Source organism: Artemia sp. Qi Xiang Cuo, unplaced genomic scaffold, assembly GCF_049724085.1.
Source record: "Artemia sp. Qi Xiang Cuo unplaced genomic scaffold, ASM4972408v1 HiC_scaffold_3138, whole genome shotgun sequence".
NCBI lineage: Eukaryota > Metazoa > Arthropoda > Branchiopoda > Anostraca > Artemiidae > Artemia > Artemia sp. Qi Xiang Cuo.
In genome coordinates, this window is record NW_028300533.1 from 661,429 (window position 1) to 678,811 (window position 17,383).

Genomic DNA, 17,383 nt, shown 5'->3' on the forward strand with positions numbered 1-17,383 from the left:
TCGAAAATCGTCTATGTACATTGTCACAGCTTTGACGTGCCTCCTGCTTTTTTCAATAAGGTCACACAGGTCATCGAAGTCCAGACAGTCTCTTTTTCGAAGCTTGGACTCTATGGATCTATGCAGAGAGTCTGCATCCATATGTGTGTGAACCTTCACTAGATATTTGATGACGATGCTATCAGGACCACCTTCCAAATTCAAAAGTATCAGAATATCAATGTAAAGGGTCCAATTTTGTTCTGTGCACAACAATTATCGGCATAGAACAAATATATCTTCGATTCACAGTTGATCCTGGCAACCTTGTGATACGAGCTACCAATGTTAGGTTCGTCAAGTCCTTGCAAAGTCTCATTCAACAGGACACACAAATTGAGATTCTGCCTTTTGCTTCAAATGGGGCAAAATTTTTACTGAAATAGACAAGGCAAGACAAGAAAAAGGCTTCTTCTCTGCCATGCATAATTGGCCAAAAAAAGGACCTTCTGCAAATCCAAAGCATAGACCTTTGTCTCCGTTTCAGTTCTGTTTTTTTTTCAATTTATCGCCTCACAGTCTCGACTAGAGCTCTGTATTTCATGTAGTCTTCCTTTTTTTGTATCAGATGGAAGATCTTGCTCAACCTTGTTCTTTAAAAGTAAACAAATATCACAGTTATCACCCTGAGGTATAACAGAGGGATACATTTCCCTCCTTCAGTATTTTTCTGCATGTCTCCTGGGAAATCTGGAGCACAGTGTTTTTAAGCCAGATATCCTTCGTCATGATCAAAATACTGAGGTTCCTTGGAAGGTATTTTACGTTAGGTGAATGCGAGTGACGGTAGTGTGGTATAGATGGATGGAAAGTTTCTATGGGGTTACTATCACTTGTCTGTCAATTTTCTTTCAAGGTTTCCTGTACTTATTGCCAAAATTTTCTGTCACTGTTGTGCCTAGTTCATCACGTGCAAGGTATTTTTTATGGAGAAATTGACAGAATCTGTTTTTCCTAATCCAAAGGTGGCCAGAAACTTGGACTTGCAAACCATAATTCTTTTAATTTTAGGGGTGGCACTTAGATCTTCTGCTGTATTCTTACGAAGAAATAAACCACAGTGGAGTTCCTTCGGAACTCTTCTACACATTCTGCGACTCTTCGGGCGACTGAAAGACAGAATAACAGTGTAACCAGCCATTTGCCCCTTTTTTCATAGCTCATTTTCCAAAACATGTTATAGAACTTTTTCATGTCTTCGGGATCAAACAATTTGCAATTATTAGTGCAGTTCTTTGAGCCACAATCTGTGTTCAATGGGAAGGGATACTTTGTAATTTATGTTAAATTTAATAGGCTTTTAATTTTAGAAAGAATCTTTTTTTTGAAATTTTTCTTTGCCTTTGGTCCATAACCTTTTTAAATACATGTATTCAAAAATAAATCTATAGCAACAGTTTTTAGTCTACATCTATTAAACTTGTCAAACAACGTTTTGTAGGTTGATTCATTAAACTTTTACGTTTAATATTCAAGAAAGCAAAGAAAAATAAAAATTTTATAGTGTCTTTAGTTACTCTCATACTAGGAACACTTGTATACAAATGTAGTAGATGAAAAGGAAACTACAAGCCATAAAAGTACAGAACCTCTCCCTAAGTTCTTTGATCAGCTGAGTAACGATTTTCAATATTTATAGACTTAGGGGGATTCAGATATTTAGTTTTAACTGCATATATGCTTGAGGCCAAGAATTTGAGTATCTTTTTTCAAAGACAAAATACTAAGTCTAAATATTACTATCATCCTTGGAAGTTAATGTTTAATTCCTTAGTATTTGACATCAATAGGATAGGCTTGTTTGCAAACTTAAGGCCAACTTTATTTCTTAACAAATTTATTTTTGTTAGTTATTATTAGTAACAAAGTAATTTTCTTTTGCAGAGATAAAATGTAATTAAAACACACAATCTGTTTCCTTTTCTTGGACTAGGAAATGCTAAACAGAATAAGAATTAGTTTCAATAAGCACAGAAGTTTGGTGCCTATGTTTATGCATTCAGGTTAGTGGTTATTAAAGCAATATTATAATATTATTAATTATAACAGTAGCCTCTGCAGTGTACAGCATATTGACGTTAGATAAGCTAATCTTTATTCACTCTTTTTTTGTGAATAAGAAACAGCCAGGTCGTTGCTCATTTTATACCTAGTTTATTTTTGAAGTTTTGTTAATTTGCTGGGAAATATTCAAGTGTTTGGCTAATATAGTTTACCAAGTAATGAATTTTGTAGGCATATTCACAGTCTAGCAAGTATAATGTTAATTATTAGGTTCAGTATATATATAGAATTAGTTTTTAGGTAGAAAGTTAAGTTTAAACATATACCACATGTTGACTTTGCTTAGTAAGTTTATTATGATATTTTAAAAGTAATTTTGGGCTCAGCAATGTTGATTTAGCTATTATAACTATCAATAGCTTTAAAGTCGTCAGTGAAGAGCGTTTTCTAGAGTTAGAATGGTTTCATGTAGCCTAGTTCATTTCTTGCAAAACATTTCATGGTAACTTATCATTAGGGCCGTTCTTTTACTCATTTTGGTACTAAAATCTTACATCTTTTGACAAATAACGCTCAAAAGTGAAATCTTAGCACTAAGATCTTACCTCTTATAGCATTCTTTTGAGAACGTCTTTCATCATTCTGCTCTGATCAGTGGTCCAAGAACAAAAGGGCTATTCTTTTACTCATCGTTGTACTAAGATCTTACATCTTTTGACAAAGAACGCTTAAAACTGAAATTTTACCACTAAAATCTTACATCTTATAGTGTTTTTTACAAACATCTTTCATCATTAGGGTCGTTTTTTACTCATGTTTGCGCTAAGATCTTATATCTTTTGACAAAGAATGCTTAAATGTGAAAGTTTAGCACTAAGATCTTAAATCTTATAGTGTTCTTTTGCAAATGTCTTTCATCATTCTGCTCTGATCAGTGGTCTAAGAACAATACGGCCGTTGTTTTACTCATCTTTGTGCTAAGATCTTACATTTTTTACAAAGAGCGCTTAAGACTGAAATTTTAACACACTAAGATCTTACATCGTATAGCGATCTTTTACAAACGACTTTCATCATTAGGGCCGTTCTTTTACTCATTTTTGTGCTAAGATCTTACATCTTTTGACAAAGAACGCTTAACACTGAAATCTTAGCACTAATATTTTACATCTTATAGCATTCTTTTGCTAACTTCTTTCATCATTCTGCTCTGATCAGTGGTCTAAGAACAATAGAGCCATTCTATTACTCATCTTTGTGCTAAAATCTAATGTCTTTTGACAAAGAACACTTAAAACTGAAATTTTAAACGCTAAGATCTTACATCTTAAAGCGATCTTTTACAAACGACTTTCATCATTAGGGCCGTTCTTTTACTCGTTTTTGTGCTAAGATCTTACATCTTTTGACAAAGAACGCTTAGAATTGAAATCCTAGCACTAATATTTTACATCTTATAGCGTTCTTTTGCTAACGTCTTTCATCATTCTGCTCTGATCAGGAGTCTAAGAACAATAGAGCCATTCTTTTACTCATCTTTGTGCTAAAATCTAATATCTATTGACAAAGAACACTTAAAACTGAAATTCTAAACGCTAAGATCTTACATCTTAAAGCAATCTTTTACAAAATACTTTCATCATTAGGGCCATTCTTTTACTCATTTTTGTGCTAAGATCTTACATCTTTTGACAATAACGCTTAAAAGTGAAATCTTAGCACTAAGACTTTACTTCTTATGTAATTCTTTTTCTAACGTCTTTCATCAGTCTGCTCTGATCAGTGGTCTAAGAACAATAATGAGTATATCTCCAAATTTCTCTCACCAAAACGGCCCTTTTATCACTCATCAATGTGCTAAGATCTTACTTCTTTTGTCAGAAAACCCTTAAAAGTGAAATCTTTGAACTAAAATCTTACATCTTTTGTCATTTTTATGCTAACTTCTTTCATCCTTCTACTCTGATCAGCGGTCTGAAAACGGTGATCAGTATATCATCAGAGCTATCTCATCATTGTTCTATACGGCAGAAAAATTGCGTCCCTTGCACTTTTTGCTAATATCAGTGAGCTGTAAAATCTTAGAAGCAAGATGAGTTAAAAAACAAAAGTCTGTGCACAAAGATGCAAGATCTTAGTGTTAAAAAATGAGCCTTTTGTTCTATATGGCAGAAAAAAGGGATCCTTCAGACTTTTTGCTAAAATCAGTGAGCTATAAGATTTTGGAACAAAGATGCTTTAAGAGAACAAAAATCTTTGCAGAAACATGTAAGATCTTACATGTAAGATCTTAGTGCAAAAGAACGGGCCTAACAACAAGTATATCACCAAAGTTCTCTCATCATTGTTCTATATGGCAGAAAGATGGCTCCCTTCATACTTTTTGCTAACATCAGTGAGTTGTAAGATCTTAGAACAAAGATGAATTAAATGAACGGAAGTCTTCGCAGAAAGATGTGATATATTTGATGTAAGCTCTTAGTGCAAAAGAACGACCTTATTATTAAGCCTGCACAACATAAGAGCTCAATACACTAGGATGATATGTATATATATATATATATATATATATGTGTCTACATTTTTTGGAGGCCTTAGAAGGAAAAAAATTTCTTGCTAATAACAGCTAATTTTATTCTAAATATTAATTTTAAAGGTGGCTTCTTAGTTTTGAATAATAATTTATAATTTCTGCTTTTGAATTTGGTGGCTTATTCCTACTTCCATGCTCGTTTATTTGTCATTTTCTGAAACTAAATTTGTTCTAAGGACTGACCCTGTACTTAGTTCATAATAAAGTTGCTTGCTATTTGAAATTATAATAATTCATAACCAAGTTTAATTTCTTATAATTTGGTTGGTAAAAAAATTGCTATAGCTTATCAATTTCCTTGCCAACATGTTTTAATACTTGGATCTAGTCTTGAATTCCCTTCTAATAGGGGAGTGTGCAGGATTTGTGTTAAAAATTTTGGAATATCAGCATTGCCTATTGAAATTTCTACTTTGACCTGATTTATTTATTTATTTTTTTAACTTGTCATTCGAAAACTACTGTTGCATAGATAATTTGTGACTTTTTCTTAGGAGTAGTAGAATGAACTTATTTTAGATATTTGGCATTTAACAATTAGGATACTTCATTAGTAGTAAGAACGACTATAAGTCTAAAACAGAACGAATTTTTCGCTTTATTTTTAAACAATCAGGAAAAAAGTTCTTTTCAACTGAAAGTGGGCTAAAAAAAAATTCAGCCGTTATCGTCGGCTAGAAATTTTTTGTGATAATTTTGTGGAGGAATTTTCCTGGTTGGGGGAGGGGGGGAGTTTACCCAATGTGTGAAGAACTTTACTTCGAGAGATTTTCCGAAAGAGGAAGAAATTTTTCATTTAGGGGGATGTCGAATTTCCTGGCATTATTTAAAAAGGATCGGATATTAAATTAAAAATCGGTTCTTTCAACTGAAAGTGAGGACCAGCATGAAAACTTAAAACGAACGCAAGTTATTACGTAAAGGAAGGGGGTAGCCCCTTTCTCAATACATCTCTCTCTATGCAACTTAATGAAATTATTAACTAATCATTTCTTTCATTACTGAACTGGGAAAAATGGCTCTGAAATTTGGAGTAACGACATTCCTTAATCCATTTAATATGCGTTTAGCTATTTAAATAGTCGTTTATTATTATCAACAATAGCAGCATATCCTTATCTGTTTTTTTTTATTACGCTCTTACGGCTAAGAAAAATAATGTCATGCATTTATGGCTTCAGATCTTAGGAACAATATTTTTTATATTTTTTAAATACCAAAGAATTTTTCTGTAACTGATATTACAGAGCCTAAGATAAGTGACATTCCTGAGGAATTTTTACGTGCGTGGAAAGTAGGGACCTATCAGGAGGTATGAACGGGGTACCATATATGGGCATAGAACACTGACAGAAGCTTACGACATTGACGGATAAGAAAGGTATTATTTGGTACTTTAAAGCACCTTTTTCAAGGTCGATTTATTTGTTGTTTCTAGGTGTAATGACTCCGGGGTGAAGTTTGCACATGCGCATTGACGGGAACAATCTATTGATCCACGAGAGGCGAACTAAATTTCTGAGAAATTAATTTGCATAATCGGTGGGGAATTATTGATTCACGAAAGGGGAATTAAGAAACATTATGGCTTCTTTGATCTTTAGGTCTGAGGGATAAATGTTCTTTAGCGACAGAGGTAAATCTAAATTCTATTTTTAAATATGGCTTCTCTGATCTTTAGGCTTAGTGATAAATTTGGGAATTCTATCGAAGCCATAATAGTGTAGCTAGGAACACCTATGAGATGAAGAGATTAACGCGGTAAATAGTTTCATGGGAATTTCAAATGTGACAGCGCAGGGATGCCAAAACAAAGGAACACGCAAAAAGTACTTTTAGGGGATTATTTGGGCGAAACCGTTTGAGACATTTTAGGGGATGATTTGGGTGAAATCGTTTGAGCCATTTTAGAAGATGATTTAGGCGAAAAAGTTTGAGATATTTTGGAAGATGATTTAAGAAGATCATTTAGAAGATGATTTGGGGTGAAACTCTGTGGTCGTTATAATACGCAAATTCCATTTGAACAGTGTTGTGAGGTCCCTATACCCCAACCCCAAGGGGCCCCCTACCCCAACCCCAAAGGGCCCCCTACCCCAACCCCAAATGGCCCCGTGGACCCTAAAGGCCCCCCAGGCCCCCAAAGGCACCTCTGTGCCCCCAAAGGGCCCCCCAGTGTCCCCAAAAGGCCCCCAGGCACCCCCAAAGGCCCCCCAAAAACTCCCCGAGCCCCCCGAGCCCCAATGACCTACCCGGGCTCCCAAAGGTCCCCCGAGCCCCCTCCCTTTCTTCCTCCCATTTTCAAATTTTTTAAAGTTTTTTCGGACTGAATTTTTTAGACTTAGAAATTATCCAACATTTTTCCGGTTTTTTCTTTAACCCATTGGCATAGAGTTTTAGCCTAGTCTTAGAGCTTTAGTTAGAGTTGACGTTTAGTTTAGCTATAGTTAATAGTTTAAAGTTTTACCTTAGAGTCTTAGCTTAGAGTTTTTGTTAGAGTTCTAGTTTAATTAGTTTTAGTTAAGAGTTTAGAGTTTTACCTTAGAGTCTTAGCTTAGAGTTTTTGTTAGAGTTCTAGTTTATTTTAGTTTTAGTTAAGAGTTTAGTTTTTAGCTAAGAGTCTTAGCTTAGAGTTTTTGTTAGAGTTCTAGTTTAGTTTAGTTTTAGTTAAGAGTTTAGTTTTTAGCTTAGAGTCTTAGCTTAGAGTTTTTGTTGAAGTTCTAGTTTAGTTTAGTTTTAGTTAAGAGTTTAGAGTTTTAGCTCAGAGTCTTAGCTTAGAGTTTTAGTTAGAGTTTAAGTTTAGTTTAGTAATAGTTAAGAGTTTAGATTTTTATCTTAGAGTCTTAGCTTAGAGTTTTTGTTAGAGTTCTAGTTTATTTTAGTTTTAGTTAAGAATTTAGAGTTTTACCTTAGAGTCTTAGCTTAGAGTTTTAGTTAGAGTTGAAGTTTAGTTTAGTTATTGTTGAGAATTTTGAGTTTTAGCTTAGAGTCATAGCTTAGAGTCTTAGTTAAAGTGATAGTTTAGTTAAGTTTTAGTTAAGAGTTTAGCGTTTTATCCTAGAGTCTTAGATTAAAGTTTTAGTTACAGTTGAAGTTTAGTAGATTAATGGTTAAGAGCTTAGAGTTTGTGTTTAGGGTCTTGACTTAGAGTTTTTGTTAGACTTCTAGTTTAGTTTTAAGCAAGAGTTTAGAGTTTTGCATTAGAGTCCTAGATTAGTGTTTTTGTTGAAGTTTTAGTATAGTTTAGTTTTAGTTAAGAGTTTACGGTTTTAGCTTAGATTCTTAGCTTAGAGTTTTAGTTAGAGTTGAAGTTTAGTTTAGTAGTATTTCAGAGTTTAGAGTTTTAGCTTAGAGTCTTAGCTTAGAGTTTTTGTTAGAGTTCTAGTTTAGTTTAGTTTAGTTAAGAGTTTGGAGTTTTACCTTAGAGCCTTAGCTTAGAGTTTTAGCTAGAGTTGAAGTTTAGTTTAGTTATAGTTAAGAATTTTGAGTTTTAGCTTAGAGTCATAGCTTAGAGTTTTAGTTAAAGTTGTAGTTTAGTTAAGTTTTAGTTAAGAGTTTAGAGTTTTATCCTAGAGTCTCAGCTTAGAGATTTAGTTAAAGTTGAAGTTTAGTTTAGTTATAGTTAGGAGTTTAAAGTTTTTAGCTTAGAGTCTTAGCTTGGAGTTTTTATTAGAGTTCTAGTTTAATTTAGATTTTGTTAAGAGTTTAGAGTTTTACCTTAGAGTCTTGGATTAGAGTTTAGTTAGAGTTCTAGTTTAGTTTATTTATAGTTAAGAGTTTAGAGTTGAATCTTAGACTCACAGTATATAGTCGTGTTTAGAGTTGGTTTATTTTAGTTTAGTTTTAATTTATAGTTTTAGCTTAAAGTCTTAGCTTAAAATTTTATATAGAGTTGAAGTTTGGTTTAGATATAGTTAAGAGTTTAGAGTTTTATCATGTTACTTTAATACTAACATACTTTTACTGAGCACACACAAATTTCTCTTAGAAATAAAATTTTTCGAAATAAAATATTTAGAAATAGTTTTAGCTTAGAGTCTTAGCTTAAAGTTTTAGTTAGAGTTGAAGTTTAGTTTAGTAACAGTTAAGAGTTTAGAGTTTTAGCATGTTACTTTAATACTAACATACTTTTACTGAACACGCACAAATTTCTCTTAGAAATAAAATTTTTCATCAGTGACAACACGTTTTCTGCTTGAAGTAGAAAGTTTTCTTTCAAAGATACCAAATTTTTTCTTAGAAGCAACAATTTTTGATTGTGATAACAACTTTTCTGTCAGAAGTAGCAAGTATTGCTTAACACTAACAAATTTTCTCATCAAAGTAACAACATTCTTCTTTAATACTACCAAACGTTTACTGAACACACACAAATTTCACTTAGAAATAATATTTTTCATCAGTGATAACGCGTTTTCTGTTCGAACTAACAAGTTTTCAATCAAAGATACCTAATTTTTTCTTAGCAGTAACAATTTTTTTGATTGTGATAACAACTTTTCTGTCAGAAGTAGCAAGTTTTGCTTATAACTATAAAACCTTCTCATCAAAGTAACAACATTCTTCCTTAATACTACTTAACACTAAAAAATTTTCACATCAAAGTAATAATATTTTATCTTAAAACTAACATACTTTTACTGAACACACAAAAATTTCTCTTAGAAATGATATTTATAATCAGTGATAACACTTTTTCAGTTCGAACTAGCAAGTTTTCTACCAAAGATTCCAAATTTTTTCTTAGAAGTAAAAATTTTTAAATTATGATAACAACTTTTCTGGCAGAAGTAGCAAGTTTTGCTTAACACTAACAAACCTTCTCATCAAAGTATCAACATTCTTCTTTAATGCTACCAAACGTTTACTTAACACACACAATTTTCTCTTAGAAATAATATTTTTCATCAGTGATATCAGGCTCTCTGTTTGAACTAGCAAATTTTCTACAAAAGATACCAAATTTCTTTTTAGAAGTAACAATTTTTTGATTGTGATAACAACTTTTCTGTCAGAAGTTGCAAGTTTTGCTTAACACTAACAAATTTTCTCATCAAAGTAACAATATTTTATATTAAAACTAACATACTCATACTTAAAACACACAAATTTCTCTTAGAAATAATATTTTTCGTCAGTGATAACACGTTTTCTGTTCGAACTAGCAAGTTTTCTGTCAAATATACCGAATTTTTCCTTAGAAGCAACTTTTCTTTGATTGTCATAACAACTTTTCTGTCAGAAGTAGCAAGTTTCGATTAACACTAACAAATCTTCTCTTCAAAGTAACAACATTCTTCCTTAATACTACCAAATGTTTACTTAACACTAACAGATTTTCTCCTAACATTATCAACGTTTCAATAATACTAACATGCTTTTACTTAAACACTCAAATTTCTCTTTAAAATAACACTTTGCGTCAGCGATAACACGTTTTCTGCTTGAAGTAGCAAGTTTTCTGTCAAAGATACTTTTTTTTTAGAAGTAACAATTTTTTCGTTATGATAACAAGTTCTTTGTTCGAACTAGCAAGTTTTCTGCCAAAGATACCAAATTTTTTCGTAGAAGTAACAATTTTTTGATTGTGATAGCAACTTTTCTGTCACAAGTAGCAAGTTTTGCTTAACACAAACAAACCTTCTCATCAAAGTAACAAAGATACCAAATTTGTTCTTAGAAGCAACAATTTTTTGGTTGTGATAACAACTTTTCTGTCACAAGTAGCAAGTTTTTCTTAACACTAACAAATTTTCTCATCAAAGTAACAATATTTTATCTTAACACTAACAAATTTTTCTGTCGAAGGTACTTTTTTTCTTAGAAGTAACAATTTTTTCATCAGTGATAACACTTTTTCTGTTCGAACTAGCAAGTTTTCTTCCAAAGATACCAAAATTTTTTCTTAGAAGTGACAATTTTTGATTGTGATAATAGCTTTTCTTTCAGAAGTAGCAAATTTTGCGTAACACTAACAAAGCTTCTCATCAAAGTAACAATATTTTACCTTAAAACTAACCTACTTTTACTGAATACACACAATTTTCTCTTAGAAATAATATTTTTCATCAGTGATAACACATTTTCAGTTCGAACTAGCAAGTTTTGCTTAACACTAACAAATTTTTCTGTCAAAGATACTTTTTTTGTTAGAAGTAAAAAAAATTTCATCAGTGATATCACGCTTTCTGTTCGAACTAGCAAGTTTTCTACCAAAGATACCAAATTTTTTCTTAGAAGTAACAATTTTTTTATTGTGATAACAACTTTTTAGTCAGAAGTAGCAAGTTTTACTTAACACACACAATTTTCTCTTAGAAATAATATATTTCATCAGTGATAACACTTTTTCGGTTCGAACTAGCAAGTTTTCTACCAAAGATACCAAATCTTTTCTTAGAAGTAACAATTTTTTGATTGTGATAACAACTTTTCTGTCAGAAGTAGCAAGTTTTGCTTAACTCTTTCAAGAATGAAATTAGTATCTTTGTGGCATAGATTACATTATATCATATTCTATATAATTAATAGAAAACCTGGTATTTCTCTGTCTTGAACACAAGTTCCGTCCAGCATAACATTATTTGAAACCAATACTTCGGATAAACTTATTTTTATAATTCCTTCAGTTGTTTCCGAAGGTTAAATACATCCCAAAGGCATGTTTTCTGAATGCCTTGTCGGTTTCCTAGAATTATGTTTTCCCAGAAATTAAAATTTTTCCCATTTTCTTTCCTTTTTAGTGCTTTTTTGGTCAGTTCTAACTTAAAAATACCATTTTCTAAAACGTCCATTACCCAAATTTTCTCTAGAGAAATTATTCTTTCTCCTTATTTTCTACTAGTACATACGCTAAGGTTGATGTCATGGTGATTATTACCCTTTGTGGGTCCCGTTGCAATGGGAAAAAGCCTGAAATGTTGTAAGTGAGCTCTTTTTCTGAACCAGGGATGTTTTTACGTTTACTCGGAGGTTTCCCGCTAATAGAAAATAAGATGTTTTTAATAGCTTAGCATACCAGCTTAAGTGTTCGATAGTAATTCAACCCCGAAGGTAATTCATAGTACCCTTCCTTTAATACAAAATACTGTATGTTTTGCAAGATCTCTTTTAACTCCTTTGGAGGCAACAGAAGTTTCGGAATCTGTCCTAAGTCTAATAAACCTAAGGCTCCTTGAGCCTCTATTGTATAGTCACTTAAAATTTGCTGCGATATTTCATTAGCTCTATCATGCTTGCCACCTAAATATTCTCTATATAACGGCTTATCTTCTTTGTTTTCATTAATCAGTGGAAATTTTCTATTCTACTGTATATATTGTCAATTCCCCCTAGAGTCCAATTTAAACTGGATATTTTTTTCATTCTGTGCTAGCCATAACGATTTTTTTTCAATATGAAAATAAATTTTGATCGATTTTTTTTTTCTTTTCCCGGGATATTGGCTTTTATTATTTCCAAATAATATTTTTGTATATCTTACAAAGTTATATTCGTTTTATTTTGTTCTTCTATTAGTGATTGAACATTAACATTAGTAAGGTGTTGCGTCACATGCATTATAGCTTCTACTTGTCTGGTTATTGCCTACAATTTTGCAAGCACCGATTGCTCGAAGCTATGAGATATATTTATAATCCTTTCATGTCTGGTTTTTCGCAAAATTATTTTTCTTCTTGGTTACTGGTTTTCAACGAAAGGCTTCGATTGTCTTTTGTTAAGCGTCCTTTTTTAACATTATGGTATCTAGCATCTTTTGTAAATGTTCTAAGTCTATTTCATATAGAAATTGCCAGTAATTTTCTACAATTCTCACTTGGCATATTTGCATTATAATACCTCCGTCGATCACTTGTATTTTCTCGCCCTCTAATCTTGTTTTTGTCATCTTAGCACTTTTTCCCAAAAATAATAGCGATAGAACAGCCCACCAGTAAAACTTCCACAATTTCTACAAATAAATTGATGTTACCCAATATCCCTCCGTTTTCTTTAAGGCTTTTTTTTTTTTTTTTTTTTTCCTCCTCGCTATATTCTGTCTTACGGTTTATGGGGCTTTCCAGCACATTAGGGGTTTTAAATAAAAGTTTGGAAAATAAGTTCATAGCCCTGATATTTCATTGGTTACTCTTTTCCCATTATCTTTATATACTCTTTTCATTAACGGATCTAGACTGTGTATCACTTCACAGAAGTGATTTGAAAGTCTGAAGACATCCATTTTATATTGCTTTTTTGTAACACCTCTATAAGTTTTTTGAATTTGCTTGTTCCTTTAAAACTTGTAACCATTCTTTGTTTTCTTTTTTTGTTTATTTTTGTGTTGGTTTTTACCACCCCCTTTAATTTTTTGCCAAAAAGCTGATATTAGGATATTTTCCTACCTCTGAGAGGATTTGTATTAACACAAATGATTTAACATACATTCTTTTGAAAAGTCTTCTGTCAATACAGGGTGGCGTTTACTGGCTTTAATGAACTTGTTTAAACCCTCTTTTTTGCTTATTGGTGTTGATAATTCGTGCGTCATACCCTAGAAATTTATTTATTAACGTATATTTACCATACTTTTCTTATTGTATGTTTTCCCTCAAATTTTGCGGTTTCCACCATAATAGTTCGTGCCAAATTTTGTTTTGCGATAGGGGTTATCAATGCCCATTGTGGTTTCCTAATAATATCTTATATTATTCGCGACTGGTGTTTCTCCTCAGTTTAATTTTTCACCTTAGTTTTATATAGTATTTGAGTGCAATTTGTCCCTTTCGTGATATTTTGACTATTACCCTGTTCTAAATTTTTATGGGTTAGTGCCCGGGTAATATGAGGACATCCTATTAATTTTTTCAAGGATTTAGGACTCTACGCGAAAATTCAGCCCAAACCTCCTTCAAAATTTGACCTTTATTTTTGATATCTATTTGGTTAGCTTGGTGGATCCCCCCAATGACAAGACGTTTAGCAGTTTTTATTTTCAAATGACAATGGTCTTGTCATTGGTTTCTTACAACCTGCAATTTCCTCGCCCTGATTGTTTCTGTTACTTGTCTGCAACAAGATGAGAATTAGAAAAAACTTTTAACCCACCTTTTTTCACACACCCTCAGGTAATAGAAAAAGAAACGAAAGTATAGTTATTTAAAACTCAGGTAACTTTGTTGTTCAAAGTACTGAAAAACCACATCAATGAGGTTTAAGAAGATTAAAAGAGAATGTTGATTACGCTGCAAAAACAAAACAAAAAGGAACCAAGCAATACATTGGCCAGAAAGAAAAGAAGCCTAATCTTTATTGTAGGGGAAATCTCAGAATATATATTAGGTACGGTATCTGAGACAACGTGGAAGGAAGCAGAAAAACGAATAGGGAACGTCGAAGTAACAAATCAAAATCATCTACACTTGGTGGCCATCAACTAACAATCTTAAAACATCACGAAACAGGGATATCAAAGATCGAAGCGAAAGTTAATCAGACGATCAATGCGCTTCCCATTTTTAAGCAGGAGATCACCAGTGCAGCATTAATAACTCTAAAACGAATAATAGGAAATCAAAGTGAAATCATAGAAACAGTTATTATCTAGTGCCATCATTGAAATATCCCATGAATTTAATCAAATGAAGTTAGAGTTTCTAACCCTTTTGACAAAAAATTTACCAGCACGACTCCCTAACCCAGGTGAATTATTAAAAATACTCAAAGCCTTAGAAAGCCATTTACCTTATAAATTGAGATTAGGACTAGAACCAAATTTCGAGAATATTCTATTCTTTTATAGCATCGTAGAAAACTATTTACAAATTAAGCAAGGGGAGTTATGGATATTTTTAAAGGTACCCCTAGTTAGAAATTAAGGATCCACACTGTTCCAACTAAATGCTTTCCCTACAAAGTTGAAGAACACCAAAAGCCGGATTAGGATAAATAATTTCCCACTATTTATATACATTTCTAACTTAAAATATAGGATACCAGAACAACAAGAATTAATTAAATGCCAACATGATTCGACTCGGATAATAGTGAGTTTCTCTGGCTGATACTAGAACGAACAGGTCTCCCGGACTAATACTGTCGCCTGTTCAAGGTGGTCTACACTGGTTCAAAAAGCTCCGTTCAGGTTAATGGTCGTCGAAGGTCACTGTTAAAAATAAATACCGGTTTACGGCTAGGTTGTGCTAATGCTCTTGAACTTTTCAATGCGGTGATTGATTATGTCATGGATCAGACACAGACGGCTCCCCTTCGGACTAAGGTATGGCGACAGAGTTTTAGCCGATTGTGACTTCGCTGATGATATTGCTCTGATATGCACTTCTGCAGCTGAACTCAAAGAAGCCCTCAACACACTGTCAGAAGAAGCCCTGAAAGTGCGACTACATATGAGCTGGCAAAGAACAAAAATAATGATCGTTGACTCCGCAGGTAACACCACCAAATTACCAGCATTCAACGTATCAGGGCGCACCGTCGAGGTTGTCAAGTTTTTCACCTACCTTGGATCTGTCATCACGGAAAACAGCTCATTCGAAACTGAAGTTCAGTCGCGAATCGGAAAAGCCGCATGAATTATGGCACGACTATGCCGTTCAGTGTGGTCAAAGCCAAACATCAGCCGAAAAAGAAAAATGCGGATCTATAATTCCACCGTAACCCAAGTCCTTCTCTACGGTGCTGCGACCTGGCCAGCTGCTGCTTCTGCTCGTGATGCCATAGACGTGGCCCAAATAAATTTCTTGAGACGTATTAAAGGGATCAGATGGGACGACTTCGTCTCAAACACCCGATTGCTGGCACTAACAAATCAGGCCCCCAACTCTCGTCATGTCGCTGCACGAACCCTACGGTGGTTCGGCCATTTGGTCCGCATGCCAGCAGAAACATCCGCCAGCACTCTCTTCAATTTTGATCCCCCTGCGCATGGCTGGAAGTGCCCCCATGGAAGGCCCCGGTTCAGATAGAGGGACAGCCTCACCCAGTACCTTTCAATGATCGGCACTGATATACAAGAAGCAGTCACGCTTGCACAGGACCGTTCCGAATGGAGGTGAAGATTCACATGTCTCTCTACGCTGGACCACCAGCAGGAGCATTAAGTCAAAGTAAGTCAAGTCAAATGATAAACTACCCTTTTGCAACTTAGGGACTATATCACAACTACGTGCAAGAAAAGTCTGTGCTATTAAACTTTGGGAGGAGATGGAACCCTCAAATCCCCTACCGAAAGAAGGGTAATGTTGATATAGTTAGCGAAATTAATCTTGAACTATGGAAAAAAATAAGTGAAACTGATTTCATATTTAGCGTTCCACAACGCTAAGTTGAGGAATATAAGATATATACGGATAGAAGGGATGGGTCTTATTAATATCCCCCCATCCTGTCGTTTAACGGCAAAAGAGACAATTATATCATCGCAAATTGTGGAAATCGCTGAGATAAAAATTCACAAATTTTGTATAAAACCTATACCCAAAATAAATTTTTTTATAGCAACAAATTTGAAACAAGATAATAGAAAAATTAAAAAAGTACAAAAGATAATAAAGAAATTAACTGATAACTCCATTCCAGAAAAATGTAAAAGGAGAAACATCCAGATTTTTGACAACCCTGGAAAATCTAAATAAGAATCTGGAAATTAATTATCCCATTTTCCAAACGGAAATAGAAAGAACTACTAATTATAAAGGCGCATTAGTCTCAACTGGGGGATATTACATAACTGCTATCTTGACTCTGGGATTAATTATATATTTTTTATGTCTTGGTATTATAGGAAACATCAAACCCCTGGAGGGAAGTATGTAAGAACCCCTGTCTGCACAAAACCATAATCTATCGCAAAGAAACTAAATATTAAAAAATGTCTTATCTACAACCACAGACAATTCAGTTGGCACTATGAGTTCAGAAATATGAAAGTAAAAGAGAATTTTACGATAAATAATGGAGCAAATTTTGTTGCTATGTCAGCAATAATACTTTTTATTGTAAATAAATTAGTAATTAGAGTGTTTTACTAATAAAAAAAAGAGTTATACCACTTTTTAGTGCTGCTTTGTGAGAAATCTACTTTAAAAAAAAAAATACTTTTTGCATAGTTAAATTTTTATATAGTGTTTTAAAATATCTTTTAAAATATTAACCAAACATATTTTTTGATAAATATTGTATCTAAGTTTTGTTACTTAACAATGCTGGTGTAAGTTTATTACACAATGCTTGTGTATATACTATGTTTTTATTTACTTTAAGTTTTAACTAGTCATTTAATGTTAAATATAAATGTTTGACTTCGAGTCAACGTATAATTATTTTTAATGTGAAATAATCCGTTACGTATTAAGTTTAAAAAGGATAATCCAGCAAGAAACATAATGTTTTCTATTTAAGCGGCATAATAAGTTTAGAGTAAAAAGAGAGAAAAGTCATTAAAAGCAATTAAACTTTACAAAATTGAGTGTTTCTTTTTACTATATATGCTTAACAATTTATGCTTGATGTGTATTCTAATGTGAATATTTATTTTAGATACAGCCTTAGTTTTTTTTGGGAAATCCAAAAGTTTTTCGCGACATCCTTTCGGTTCCATTTTTCAATCATTTTTTGAGCCATTTTTTAGAAAGTAACAATTTTCAAGCCAGTTCAAATGTATACTGATACTAACATCTCATACCATCAGAAACCAAACCATACCTGGTCAACTAATATTTTGGAAACTGTTTGCAGTATTACAGAACA

General features: G+C 33.0%; 2 protein-coding genes across 2 annotated transcripts; both read left to right on the top strand.

Annotated features, from left to right (window-relative positions):
• The first annotated feature begins 14,853 nt into the window (after nt 1-14,853).
• LOC148938559 (uncharacterized) lies at nt 14,854-15,207 on the top strand. Its single transcript, XM_089107703.1, has one exon. The coding sequence runs from the start codon at nt 14,854-14,856 to the stop codon at nt 15,205-15,207; it is 354 nt and encodes a 117-aa protein (XP_088963829.1).
• Nucleotides 15,208-15,210: 3 nt separating this feature from the next.
• Nucleotides 15,211-15,600, top strand: LOC148938560 (uncharacterized). The gene has a single exon (XM_089107704.1). It carries the CDS (start codon nt 15,211-15,213, stop codon nt 15,598-15,600), a length of 390 nt encoding a protein of 129 aa, XP_088963830.1.
• Nucleotides 15,601-17,383: the final 1,783 nt, after the last annotated feature.